Below are 13,597 nucleotides of genomic sequence, written 5' to 3'. Positions count from 1 at the left end.
GCTGTCATATTTTGCTGCATACCAGTTTTGATTTGCAGAATATGCTGTTCTTAGGTTTTACAGGAGTTTCAGAATCAGAAATCTATTTAGCTCATAAGGATACAGCTCAGCCAACATGAATGTTTAATAATAAATACAATGAGTAGTGGACAGACTGTCAGTGATCAGCTTTTTCCTCACAGAAGTCAGCATAATGAAGTCTCTCCTCCACTGACATCATTCCAGTGGTTATAACGATCGTGATATGAAGAAAAAGTAGCCAGTGTTGCGTGTGCAAATAAGTAGACTGTACTGTGTACTGTATTCACATATGTCTTAGGTTATGTAAGATGCAATAGCAACAGAGCAGTCCTGATGTCTAAAGTGTAACATCATTTTTTTGGTTTTGCTGTTATGTGCAGTATCTAGAGCACATTGCATGACATTGCAGCCACGATGCAATCAATGCACATCACTAGATTTTCATTTCCAGTCTAAGAGAACCAGGAGTACCTTGATCAGACTATCAAAATTTTAAAAATTAAAATAAAAAATGCTAAATTACTTATTTTATGTCTTAGAATTTCACTGTATACACAAACACTGCATACTGTTTCACAGAAAAAAGTACAAACTGAACAGTTTCACATGGTTTTTACACAAAATAGTAGGTAGTACACAGTGCATACTATGCAGCATATAAATAAGCAGTACGCTAGTATTGTATTCAAGCATACGCTGTCTGAATATGCCTACTTACATAATATGTAAAAAAAACAAAAAGATTCCCAAAAGAGTAGTACGTACAGACTTATGGTATTCGAAAAACAGTTGGCAAAAAGTAGAATTGCAAGTAATGCTGGTCGGTCACATGACAACATGGTGGGTGTAGCACATCCAGATTTCATTCTCTGAGACAAGTTTCAAACTACATGTAGTACCTACTAGATAGTATGTGATTTCAGACATAATAGTCTAGGTCACCTGTATATCCAGTACACACTACATATTAAATGATAAACAATAGAACAGAACCACACTAAACACTTTTTCAACACTTTTTAATTTATATATATATATATATATATATATATATATATAGATATATATATATATATCTATATATATATATATATATACATACACACACACACACACACACACACACACACACACTACTGTATATATTGCAGCCATGGTAATTCTGGTATTGTAGTACAGTACTATTTCAAAGAGCCGTAATGAATATTATTTAACCCTTTAAGAAATACTGTGCAGTACATAGTACACACAACAATAATCAACTAGTATTCCATTCTGAACACAGCCATACTGAACAGTTTCACATACTTTTTGTTCAAAATAGTAGGCAGTATACAGTGTGGTATCCAGTATCAGAATCCAGTTCAGACAGAAAATTCAAACACTGTGCATAATATACACACTATATATTTTGCAGCAGGCACAAGTATGGTATTATTGTAGTATGCTATTCAAAACAGAATATGCAGTAAGCAACTAATATTCCATTCTGAACATAACCACACAGAATAGTGTTTCACATTACTTTTACACAAAATAGTAGGCAGTACACTAACATTTTACACTAGTAATGTATTCCAAATGTTGTCTAGGTCACCTGTGTGTCCAGTTCATACAGAAAATTTCAATACTGTGTGTAATATACACACTGTCAACAATAGTAAGTATAGTATTGTAGTATGCTATTCTAAACAGCCATAATGCATACTATTTAACACACTTTAATAGTATGCAGTACACAGTGCATATTGAACAATAAGCAACTAGTATTCCATTCTGATCATAACCACACTAAATAGTGTTTCACATACTTTTCAAACAAAATAGTAGGCAGTACACTAATGCTGGTCACCTGTGTGTCCAATTCATACAGAAAATTACATGCGTAATATACACTGTCAGCAATAGTGAGTATAGTATTGCAGTACACTATTCCAAACAGCCATAATGCATACTGTTTCACACACTTGGCACAGTGGAGTGCACAGTGCGCCAGCGCTCCGCTCCAGCGGTGAGTGGAGAGCGGCGCTGTGTCTTTAAGAGGCCGGGCTTCGCTGCGCTGCGCCGCGCTGGAGGGATCGGCTGATGGGGGAAGGGCTCTGGCTCTCACTCTTGCACTCATGGCGGAGAGCAGACCTCACACCGCCGCCGCTCGGATCCGCTAAACCCGCGTCCGATCAGGAGCTCAGGACGACATGAGCGCTGCTGAGATCGCGGACAGACTGGACGTTGTGTTTCTGCTTTTACTGAGTCCCGGAGAGCCAGCTGCATCCAAACACGGTAAGACAAAACAAACCTCTTATTATTATCACCATCATCATCGTTACCGACAATATACACGTTCCGATCTTTCTGTTGCATCTCATGTGTAGCCTTTCAGATCTGATCGGTGTGTTGAAACAATTTAGAAATATGTAGTTTTTAATTATTATTATTATTATTATTAAGCATCAGTGATTTTTGTTTGTTTGTTTGTTTGCATTGGTTGCATCCGTATAAAGTGATCTTATTAACTAAATAATATTAGATCAGCTCTATTTAATTTGTTTACACACACTGTATGATTCTTATGATCTGTATTGTTCATTAATTTTATGATAATAATAATAATAATCCATGCATTCCATGCGCTGATTGCCAATACATATATGATATTTCTGTAATGTATAATCGGTATAGCCACCAAAAAGGCCAGTATGTCCAAGTTAAATGCACACATGTGGGTGCATCTTCCAGCAGGCCTCTGTGTGTTTCTATACTATTTGCTGCTACTTCATAATGTTGTTTTGTTTGTTTCTAATGCCCTTTTCTTCCTTATTTTCGTAGGTGTCCTCATCAGGCCTGGGAGGCTGTGAATTATTCGGAAAGGAACTGAAGAACACAACAGTGGGAAATGGCTGCGACCGCGGGCTTCGCCTCCAATGGACCTGTACCCTGGACGCTGAGCGACACCGAGGTGAACAATCTGTACCGGGATCTGGAGCTGGGCACCGTGCTGACGCTCTTTTACTCCAAGAAGTCCCAGAGGCCGGAGAGAAGGACGTTTCAAGTCAAGCTCGAGACCAGGCAGATTATCTGGACCAGAGGAACGGATAAAATCGAGGGCGAGAGTAAGTTAAGGCTGGTTTAAGTTAAGATTGGTGGATGATAAATCAGTGCTTGGCATTATGGATTCAGAAAAGGGTGGTCGGTATTACTTTGAATAATTCATAACCACAGTTTGGGTTTTGAATGTGCCATTAGCTATTAATAAACATGCTTAATAGAGGTTCGTGTTTATAAAAGCCTGTTCTGTTCGGGAAACCTAAAAACCTGCACTGTCAATGTTTTCATATGAAGAGCTTCACTTATTCAACAGTTTTTAGTTTTCTTGATGGTTTGGTTGGTCACAGTTTAATTTAAGGTCCAGTTATTATCATTAACAAACTATTAACTAAGAAGTTTGCCTCAATTAACTCCTAATTTGCTGCTTATTAATAGTTAGTGCGGTAGTTTATGTATTGTGTAGAGTTAGGGATGTAGAATATGTGCTTTATAAGCACTAATAAACAGCCAATATGTTAATAATAGGCGTGCTAATAAATAACTAGATAATAATGACAAATGGTCCCTATGCTAAAGTGTTACCGTTTGGTTTGATATTTGCGTGAAGTATAACAGCTTTTGGTTTCTACAGCCTCAGAATGCATCTTCAGCCTCCGGATTCTCTGTGATTTTCGTGAGTTGCACTGAATTGATTTGTTTTGGAAACACTGAATGGTTTTGTTTTGGACCAGCAGTAGGTGATGGTAGTGTGCTAACACGTTTAGCAGTAGTGTGCTGCTCGTCTCAGGACTGATTGTAGGGCAGGCGCTGCTGTTTTCCTGCGGCGGGATGTCTTACACACAGCTGCGCTTTGCTCCGGATGCATCAGCCACACTGAACAGAAGAGAAAAAAACAGCCAGTGAGCCTCAGTGAGGTGTAATTGTGTGTCTGAAGTTATATGTGACGTTCAGTAGGGCTGCTTTCTACTGTGTCTGGTGTGAGAGGTTGTTGAAGTCATTGATATTTTGGTGTGGATGGACCTGAAATGAAGTCATATTTCTGTCCTATAAGAGCTTTCATGGTCACAGGAAATCTGCCCAGAGATCAGACTGAAGGTGCGGAAAATCTGTAAATATCAACATACTTCAAAATTGTGACGCCAGGTCTGAGAAAGAGAATAAAATCCTAAAACAGCATGGGGAAACGTCACGGCTTTGGAGAATATCAGTTATGCGATTTAAATATAGCCACACTTTAAAATGACTTACTGTCAGTGTCAATGTTAAAAATAATCATAATTTATTGGTCATAATGAATGTTTTTGATTGAAACCAAGATTAAAGTTTTAGTTTAGTTAAATTAGGGTAATTGGGTCATTGAACTCGGTATTTTTCATATTTTTGGTTGAGGTTCAGCTGACGTGTGTAACCTCATGGAGACGCAGTCGAAACACACCACAGGAGAAGTGCTAATGAAATTTGACTTTTTAATAAATGACTTTAACCAAAATTTTGGTTGTGGACATATATTTTTAGCATTTTTCGTTCTGGACGAGCATTTCTAGTCAAAAAGAGTTGGGAGATCCGACATTGGTGTGTTTGATATTTGCATGATACTTTTGATTGGGGAAATATGACTTACATTTGCTACTAGTTAACCATACTAGTGAAGTTTTGCTTTTGTTTGCTGTAAATTTATGGCCTGTTTGTCACAAACACATTGTGTGTGTGTGTTTTTTTTTAATGGTGACTCCACTTGTGGAATTATTTTCTTGACCGTATACATTTGTCCACATTAACGTTTAGCCCACATCTTTATATTTTCAAAGGCTGTTTTATGTGTAATATGTTTTTTCTGATAATAACATTATTTTGTGTATTTGGTGTAATGAAATGTGTTTATGTAGTTTAAGGTAAAAAAAAACCCACATTATTTTCCATGTAATGTACGTGATTGTTTCTCCTCTATGCCCCGCCTTTCAGAAACGCATCGTTTTTTTTTTTACAAACCTAATCGTTCTGAAAAGCGAGGTGTGCTCTGATTGGCCAGCTATCCAGTGCGTTGTGATTGGCTGAATACCTCAAGCGTGTGACGGAAATGTTACGCCCCTCAACATACTGCGATGTGGTGTGTCCAGGAGCACCGAGGCAAAAACAATAAAACCAATTATAAACGAGGCATTTGTTGCATCCAGTGGGAACATAATTACTGATTATAATGACTTATACTGTGTTTTTACGCGTTGCGTGTCGCGCTGCGTAAACATAAAACCATGTCTTCATTTGTGATCGGAGAAATGAAAAATAACAAGCTCTTCACCAGCGGTTCTCAATTGCAGTCCTCGTGCTCCCCAGCTCTGCATATTTTGCATGTCTCTCTTTGTTAACACTCCTGATTCAGATAATCAGCTCGTTAGAAGTGAGCTCCGTGCATGAACTGTGTTCCCATTGACATGCTCCCTACTCCCTGAGTAGGGAAATCTGTTGAAGTTTACTTCACTTCTGAACATTCATTCACGGATCTGCACTGCGCAAAGTCTTCACACACGGATAAGTGTGACATCATATACCTCTGTAAATAAATACAATTTAAATTCACATCTCGCACACTTCAGTGCACTCTGAACGGAACAAATACGTTTGTTTCGAACTGGAATCATGGCAGACAGTCTTCATCCTCCAAAAAAAGTGCTGCACACTAAATATTTGGGTTGAACTGTTCTGGAACAGTGTTGAAATTCAACTTAACCACTGATTTCTAGTCCTGTCCTCTTTTGGAAGAACAAACAAAGTATATTCGCTTTCACAAGAAAACAGTGTCTCCACGACATGGTGCCGGCGGCAACAGAGAGAATAAAAGTTACACCTTCTTTCTTTGCGTGAACATTTGGACGGCGTTATGCAAATATTTCCACATCGTGACGTAGATATGTGGGGATGTGTTAGAACGAGCCGTTTTAGGAGAGTCGAGGACGAGTCTTAACTTTTATAAAGAATATCTCTTTGGATTTGAAACTTTAGTCTTTGTAACTTCACAGATCTTCTTTATGCACCAAGAGCTTGTAACACTCCAAAGAGAAAGGACAATTTTATATCGCATCATATGACCCCTTTAATGACACAGGTGACGGGTCTTTAGAAAGCACTGCTTTATTTGTTCTGGAATGCTGTTTAGCTGTATGGACCAGATAAAACCATTTCTAGCACTTTCTGTTTGTGTGGCAGGTGACGTATAGATTTGAACTCGCACTTCTAGTTCAGACGCGCTTGGTTTGGTCTTCATGCTCAAATGATCGTGCTAACACGTTTCTTTATTTCGGCTGATAATCAGTGTGTCACTTCTTATCAGCACATCTGATAAGCTCACTTATGAATGTTTCGGTTGGTTTGTAAGCCGAGGTGGATCTACACCCAAAACTTTCCCACAACTTCACGCTCCGATATCACACAATCAGCAGTTAATAAAGCTCACGGTAACCAAAGGTGTGTTCGCGTCTTTGGACAAACTGTGCTTTTAGAGATTTTCATTTTGATGGATTTTCCTGGATGTTCCTGTGGTGGAACTCTCTCACTTAAGGTGTGTGTGTGTGTGTGTGTGTGTGTTTGTGAGACAGGAAGACTCTCGGTTGTGCTTGTGTTTCCTGCTGCCCTGTTAGGAATTGTCAAGCAGTTCTCTTGCACCAAGCCTGAGCTCCAACCGCCTTTGTCCTGTGTGTGTGTGTGTGTGTGTGTGTGTGTGTGTGTGTGTGTGTGTGTGTGTGTGTGTGTCTCAGAGAGGGGCTTCCTCCGCAGGACTGTTGTGTTTGTACTCTCCAGCTTTATCATATAAAAAGAACCAGATGGAGCAGATGTGGACACTAGTGTCAGGCCCTGCTGACGGAGGTCATGTGTTGGGTGTTGTGCAAGGACTTTGTTCTTGTAGATTCTGACGAGTCGAGTTGATCAGAACAGATCTTTGAAGAGAAACTCACTGATTTAGTTCATGTAGATTTGGGTCAGAAAGTCGTCTTTAGTGAGACTTAATCGAAAGAAGTTAAAATAAAAGTTCTGTTAATATAATATGTGTGTGTACTGTGTTTATTTATTATGAATATATAAATACACACACATATGCAGCATATATTTTGAAAATATGTACATTTATTTACATGTGTATATTTATATTCATATAATTTATATTTTATATATATATATAAACAGCATATTTTTCTGAAATATATACATGCATCTGTGTGTATTTACATATACATAATAAATATACACAACACACACATATTATGTAAACAAACTTTTATTTTGCATGCGATTAATCGTTTGACAGCACTAATATTATATTTGTACTTGTAAAATATGATTGGGGTCACTTAATTAGGAAGTAAATTATTTCAAGTGTTTGTGAAATGAATTCTGTTCTCGTAAGTCTCTGATTTATGGGATTAGATCTGATTTGACTAGTTTCTTCACTGGGCGCATTAAGGACGTTTTTATGGCGGTTGACCTTGGGTTTATGATTTCTTAATCATGTCTTACTCACACAATATCTGTCAAACAAAATGTCATTGCAAGTCAGCTTATTCTCTGATATGATTTAGGAATAAATTACTTCAAATGCATTTGATTATCAGTGCAAAGAACAAAGCACAAGGCTCATGTCAGGTTATGTTGAAACGGAGTAATAAGATGAGAAAATTATTAAATTATCAGGAAAAATCTTGTGCCAAGAAATCAGATACATTCTTCTTTTGTGTGTGTGTGTGTGTGTGTATTAAAATAAAGTTAACTTGGTCCGTATTATCTGTATTTAATGGAAGAAACAAATCACAGAAGTGTTAAATTATCAAAGGTCAGTGTCATAAAGTACAAGTGATATTTTAATCAATTATTACTCTTTTTATAATCATCCATCATACTTTATTCTAACTTACTGCTCCTTTGTGCAAACATTGAGATATTTTGCTTTGATGATTATTTAAAATGTGAACTTTTAGTTCTATTGCCTACTTTTGATATTACTGGCTGATTTTTTTTAATTGAACAAACAAAACTCTATTCGTCTCTGTCAATATCTAGTATCTGATTCTGAATTACATAACACTTTTTTACCTTAATGTTGGGAATATGTGAAAAGGTATGTTTGTATGTCACAGAGAATTCAGTTTTTTTGTTAAATTTAATTAATTAAAAAAAAAAAGTATGCATTTTTAAATGAAGCGTTGAACCTCGTGTGTGGTAAGCACTGATTAAAACAGATTTTATTGTAGAAGGACGGAAAATATTCAAGATGTGAACAATGCTGTGTATATGAAGAAAACTTTAAAGGTTTTTTGAAACAAGTAATACATACGCATGTGGATGTTTCTTATCTGTTGAATGCTCTTGTGGTTTTCACAATCTAGTTTTTACTGACATTTTCCCTTTATGTCTTTCAGAGTTAAAATTAATTTGAATATTAGAAATATTTGAGTGAAAAAAGAAAAGAAGATCTATAAAATGTATAGTTCTGGTACTTGATCATGATTGGTCGAGTACTTATAAGGTATATTTTGTGAATGCATGCCTGTGAACTCATGATATCTGTATGTCTGTGTGTTAATTATGAAACCTTGCTGTATCTGTCGTGATCTTTTTATAAAAGTAATCAGTTTTGTGAAAGCCACGCCGTGCCTATCAGCGACCGTAGCTGCTCTAAAATCACTGGGATTATTGCTTTATTTAAAAATTTCAGACCTCTTGAAAACCATAAACAATATAATATCATTAAATATGACTGTATTGGGCTCTCTTACAGTTTACTGACTAAATTTGATTCGTTTCTACAAAACGCTGTAGTTACTACAGAACTGTCACCACAGAGATCCAGAGTAACACAAATATAATGAACATTTCATTCAGTGTTCTGCCGGAATTCACGGTTTATGGCGTGACTTTATGAGGAAATGAATGTTACTAAAAAGCTAGATGTTGCTGGTGTCGAGTGTCTCATTTAATGACACCTGTGTCTCTGTCAGAGCAGCACAGGATGAGTGCGGTCACAGAACGAGAGGAGAAACGGGACACACACACACACACACACACACACACACACACACGACTCTGTGTCTTCTGCTGAGGCTTACAGGCAGGCTCTAAAATTAACCTTCTGCCACACCTTTAATAGGCCAATTGAGAATTTAGCAGCCATTAATATTTCTTAGAGACAGAAGCCGTGTTGTGACATATGTTTTCTTTAATGCACGGTTTATTTCAGTTTTTGATTCGTTCAGTCATGTTAACTTTCCAGATTCAGATTCATCCTATTTGTCTTGAATAATTTTGTCATTTGGTGTCTTTTCTAGTGCTGTCAAACGATCAATCACATCCAAAATACACTTTTTTGTTTACATAATATATATGTGTGTACTCTGCATATTTATATATATAAATACACACACATACAGTATATAGTTTAAAAATATGTACATTTATTTACATATTTATATATTTTTTTGCATTATATATAAATATATTTAATCTAAACAACATATTTTTCTGAAATATATACATGCATGTGTGTGTATTTATATATGTATATACATAATAAATATACACAGTACACACATATACTGTATTATGTAAACAAAAACATCTATTTTGGATGCGATTAATTGTTTGACAGCACTAGTGTTTTCTAAAAAAAAAAAAAAAAAAAAAAAAACACCTAGATAAGTAAAAACATTTTATTTACTCACCAATGCAGTTCATTTTGGATTTATTTATTTGGAAACACTTTATTTTAGGGTCTCTTAACTAGTTGCTTATAAGCATGCATATTACTAGAATATTAGCCATTTATTAGTAGTAATTAGCACATGTTAATGCCTTATTCTACATCCCTAATCCTACCCAACACCTAAACCTAACAACTACCTTACTAACTATTAATAAGCAGCAAATTAGGAGTTTATTGAGGGAAAAGTCGTAGTCAATAGTGAATAAGTGTTCCCTATTCTAAAGTGTTAGTTTCTTTTTATCTATCAGGCTTATGTAAAGCCTTAGAACCTGTTGCTTAAAAGGATAACCTGTTGTTCCTCATTGTTCATGTTATATTTACAATATTAAACATAATAAGAAATAAACATAGAAAACTGTTTTTCATGTCCTTTTTAATAATAGTCTGTAGTGTTGCTTGAATTGTTTTTGGTTCTCCTGAGGCGTGTAGCGCTGTGGTGCTTGTGTCGGTGATGCAGGTTCACATCCAGCATGTGAGGCGTTTATTATTTCTGCTGCTCTTCCTTCCATTCATGTACAGCGAAGGTATCAGATGTAATAATGTGGTGTTAAATGATCACATTTATATGGTTATCTAAGGTACATCAAAAAATATTGTGTAATTACCATGGCACATGTCCAAAATATTCATGATAGGGCCGGGCCATTGAAATCTCAAAAATGTGTCTTAATCAAAACTTTCCCAGTGCCATTGTTTTTACTGCTGTCATTTTTAGGGATGTGATGATTAACCGCGAGCCGGTTGAAAATCGATTCATATATATGACGATTCAAATCGGTTGAGATGGTAAACAAATCACGATTCATTTAGGGTTAGGAGTTTATATGAATGCCTGTCTGAGGGGAACTTACTGTCTTTAGAAAAAATTAGATGGTATTTTTCTTTTCGTCTTGCCTCTGTATAAAACATATTAAAGTTCATAAGTGCAGTGCTGCTTTGTTTACAGCGGTAACCAAGGAAATGCTTTAAGCTCCACCTGCTGCAGTGTTCACAAGTGCTTTGTTTACAGCGGTGACCAAGGAAACACTTTAAGCTCCACCTGCTGCGGTGTTCACAAGTGCTTTGTTTACAGCGGTGACCAAGGAAATGCTTTAAGCTCCACCTGCTGCAGTGTTCACAAGTGCTTTGTTTACAGCCGGTGACCAAGGAGACTCTTTAAGCTCCACCTGCTGCGGTGTTCACAAGTGCTTTGTTTACAGCGGTAACCAAGGAAACGCTTTAAGCTCCACCTGCTGTGGTGTTCACAAGTGCTTTGTTTACAGCGGTGACCAAGGAAACGCTTTAAGCTCCACCTGCTGCAATGTTCACAAGTGCTTTGTTTACAGCGGTGACCAAGGAAACGCTTTAAGCTCCACCTGCTGCAGTGTTCACAAGTGCTTTGTTTACAGCGGTGACCAAGGAAACGCTTTAAGCTCCACCTGCTGCAGTGTTCACAAGCTTTGTTTACAGCGGTGACCAAGGCTGCGGTGTTCACAAGTGCTTTGTTTACAGCGGTGACCAAGGAAATGCTTTAAGCTCCACCTGCTGCAGTGTTCACAAGTGCTTTGTTTACAGCGGTGACCAAGGAGACGCTTTAAGCTCCACCTGCTGCGGTGTTCACAAGTGCTTTGTTTACAGCGGTGACCAAGGAGACGCTTTAAGCTCCACCTGCTGCAGTGTTCACAAGTGCTTTGTTTACAGCGGTGACCAAGGAAACACTTTAAGCTCCACCTGCTGCAGTGTTCACAAGTGCTTTGTTTACAGCGGTGACCAAGGAAACGCTTTAAGCTCCACCTGCTGCGGTGTTCACAAGTGCTTTGTTTACAGCGGTAACCAAGGAAACGCTTTAAGCTCCACCTGCTGTGGTGTTCATAAGTGCTTTGTTTACAGCGGTAACCAAGGAAACACTTTAAGCTCCACCTGCTGCGGTGTTCACAAGTGCTTTGTTTACAGCGGTAACCAAGGAAACACTTTAAGCTCCACCTGCTGGCAGAGAGTGAATCTGCGTCTCGTTCAGCTTGTCTGCTGTTTCTGTTTCATGCAGATATTTTAATGTGTAGTTTCACAAAACTGAAGTCAAATCATTCTGTTTTTGCTTCAAATTTCTAAATTATACAATCTAATTTAGATTAAAAACTGCTCATGTTGCATGTATGCAGCATCTTTGTTTGGATGCCTCTCATTTTAAATGGAAATGGCACAGACAAAGTTTTATTTTGTTTATATGAAGAGATTTCTTTTATTTGTGTTACTTATTTATTTGATTTGGGGCTTGTTTTAAAATTTCAATTTAGTTTTATTTACATTTGCATAATATTTAAATTTTGTTATTTAGCAGAGGCTTTTATCCAAAGCGACTTACAGATGAGGAAACAGAAACAATCAAAGCCAGCAAAAGAGCAATGATATACAACTGCTATATTAGTATATTATTATAGTTATATTTAAATTTTTTACGAAGAAATGTGCAGCGCTTTGTCCAGTCAATAATAACAGGACACATTTAATTCATAATTTATCTTAAATCTAATTTTGTCAAAAACAAAGTGAATCGAATTAAATCGTGAGCTGAGTGAATCGTTACATCCCTAGTTATTTTTAAATACATATGTGGTGTTGTGGTTATAGTAACTAGGGAAACTTTGCAGGATTTTTTTGGAATATTCCTGAGATTTTTTAAAAGTTTCCGGAAATTTACTGGAAATTTTCCAACCCTTTGCAACCCTAATAGTAACTATGAAAGTATAAAAGTAATATTCCTGGAGCTCAGACAGAAGAGCACTAGCAACAACGTTTCCCTTAAACTGATCTAATGTATAGCTTGAGCAATTCAAGTTGCTTTGGATAAAAGTCTCTAAATGTGCTAAAACAAATAAAATAAAAAAAAGCACAAAAAAGCTAAATGTGGATTATAAATTTAAAAATGAGTTTTCATGATGTTACGGTTTCATGTTGTGGTGTTTTGCTCAGGTTACTGGTTACATTTGTAGTATTATAAAACTATAATTGTTTTCTGAAGTAACTCTGTTGTCTCATGGATTCACTCTGTTTGTTTTATTGCAACCTCAGATGTACGTAATGTGGTTCCTGTCGAGTCGTTTTCACTGCAGAAAGCTAGAGAAGTGGTTTGCTTTTGCATTAGATACATTAGGGGATTATTTCAAAGTTTTTTTAATTATTCTTGTTCATTTAAAGTATACTGATTCTGATTATAAATTGATGGTTGATGGAATTACGTTAAAGTTTTTGGATTTGGTAACATTTCATTCTTTTTATTTTTTGAGAAAGAAAGTGATATATTTATTCAGAAAGAATGAATGAAATTGCTAAAAAGTCACAGTAAATACATTACATTTCTAAAGTTATAAAAGGTTTCGGTTTCAAATAAATGCTGTTCTTATAAACTTTCAATTCAAATCATCATTCAACATAAATCAGTTTCTGCAAAAATATGAGGGAGCACAACTGTTTCAACATTGCTAATAATCAGAAATGTTTGTTGAGCAGCAAATCAATGATTTTTTAAGCATCATGTGATACTGAAGACTGGAGCAATGATACTGAAAATTCAGCTTTACATCACAGGAATAAATTACATTTTAACAGCTGTTTTAAACTGTAATAATATTTCACAATATTACTTGTTTTACTGTATTATTGATCAAATAAATGCAGCCTCTAAGCAGAAGACACTTCTTTCAAAAACATTAAAAAACCTTTAAACAGTAGTGTGTGTATTGAATCAAACTGCTTTGAATTACTAAAAACTTTTTAGATCTGGAATTGAATCGATACCCCATCAAC

The 13,597-nt window shown here is 36.4% G+C and overlaps 1 protein-coding gene across 1 annotated transcript in view; it reads left to right on the top strand.

Annotated features, from left to right (window-relative positions):
• Positions 1–2,076: 2,076 nt before the first annotated feature.
• The window catches only part of LOC109071886 (1-phosphatidylinositol 4,5-bisphosphate phosphodiesterase gamma-1-like), a 63,448-nt gene continuing 51,927 nt past the window's right edge, over positions 2,077–13,597 (top strand). The window contains exons 1-2 of the mRNA XM_042750686.1: positions 2,077–2,301; positions 2,848–3,131. Coding sequence (XP_042606620.1) covers positions 2,915–3,131 — 217 coding nt within the window. The 5' untranslated portion in view covers positions 2,077–2,301; positions 2,848–2,914. The remainder of the gene's footprint in view (positions 2,302–2,847; positions 3,132–13,597) is intronic.

This window comes from Cyprinus carpio, chromosome B23 (genome assembly GCF_018340385.1).
Source record: "Cyprinus carpio isolate SPL01 chromosome B23, ASM1834038v1, whole genome shotgun sequence".
NCBI classification, from domain to species: Eukaryota; Metazoa; Chordata; class Actinopteri; order Cypriniformes; family Cyprinidae; genus Cyprinus; species Cyprinus carpio.
This window is presented reverse-complemented; position numbering and strand designations above follow the sequence as displayed.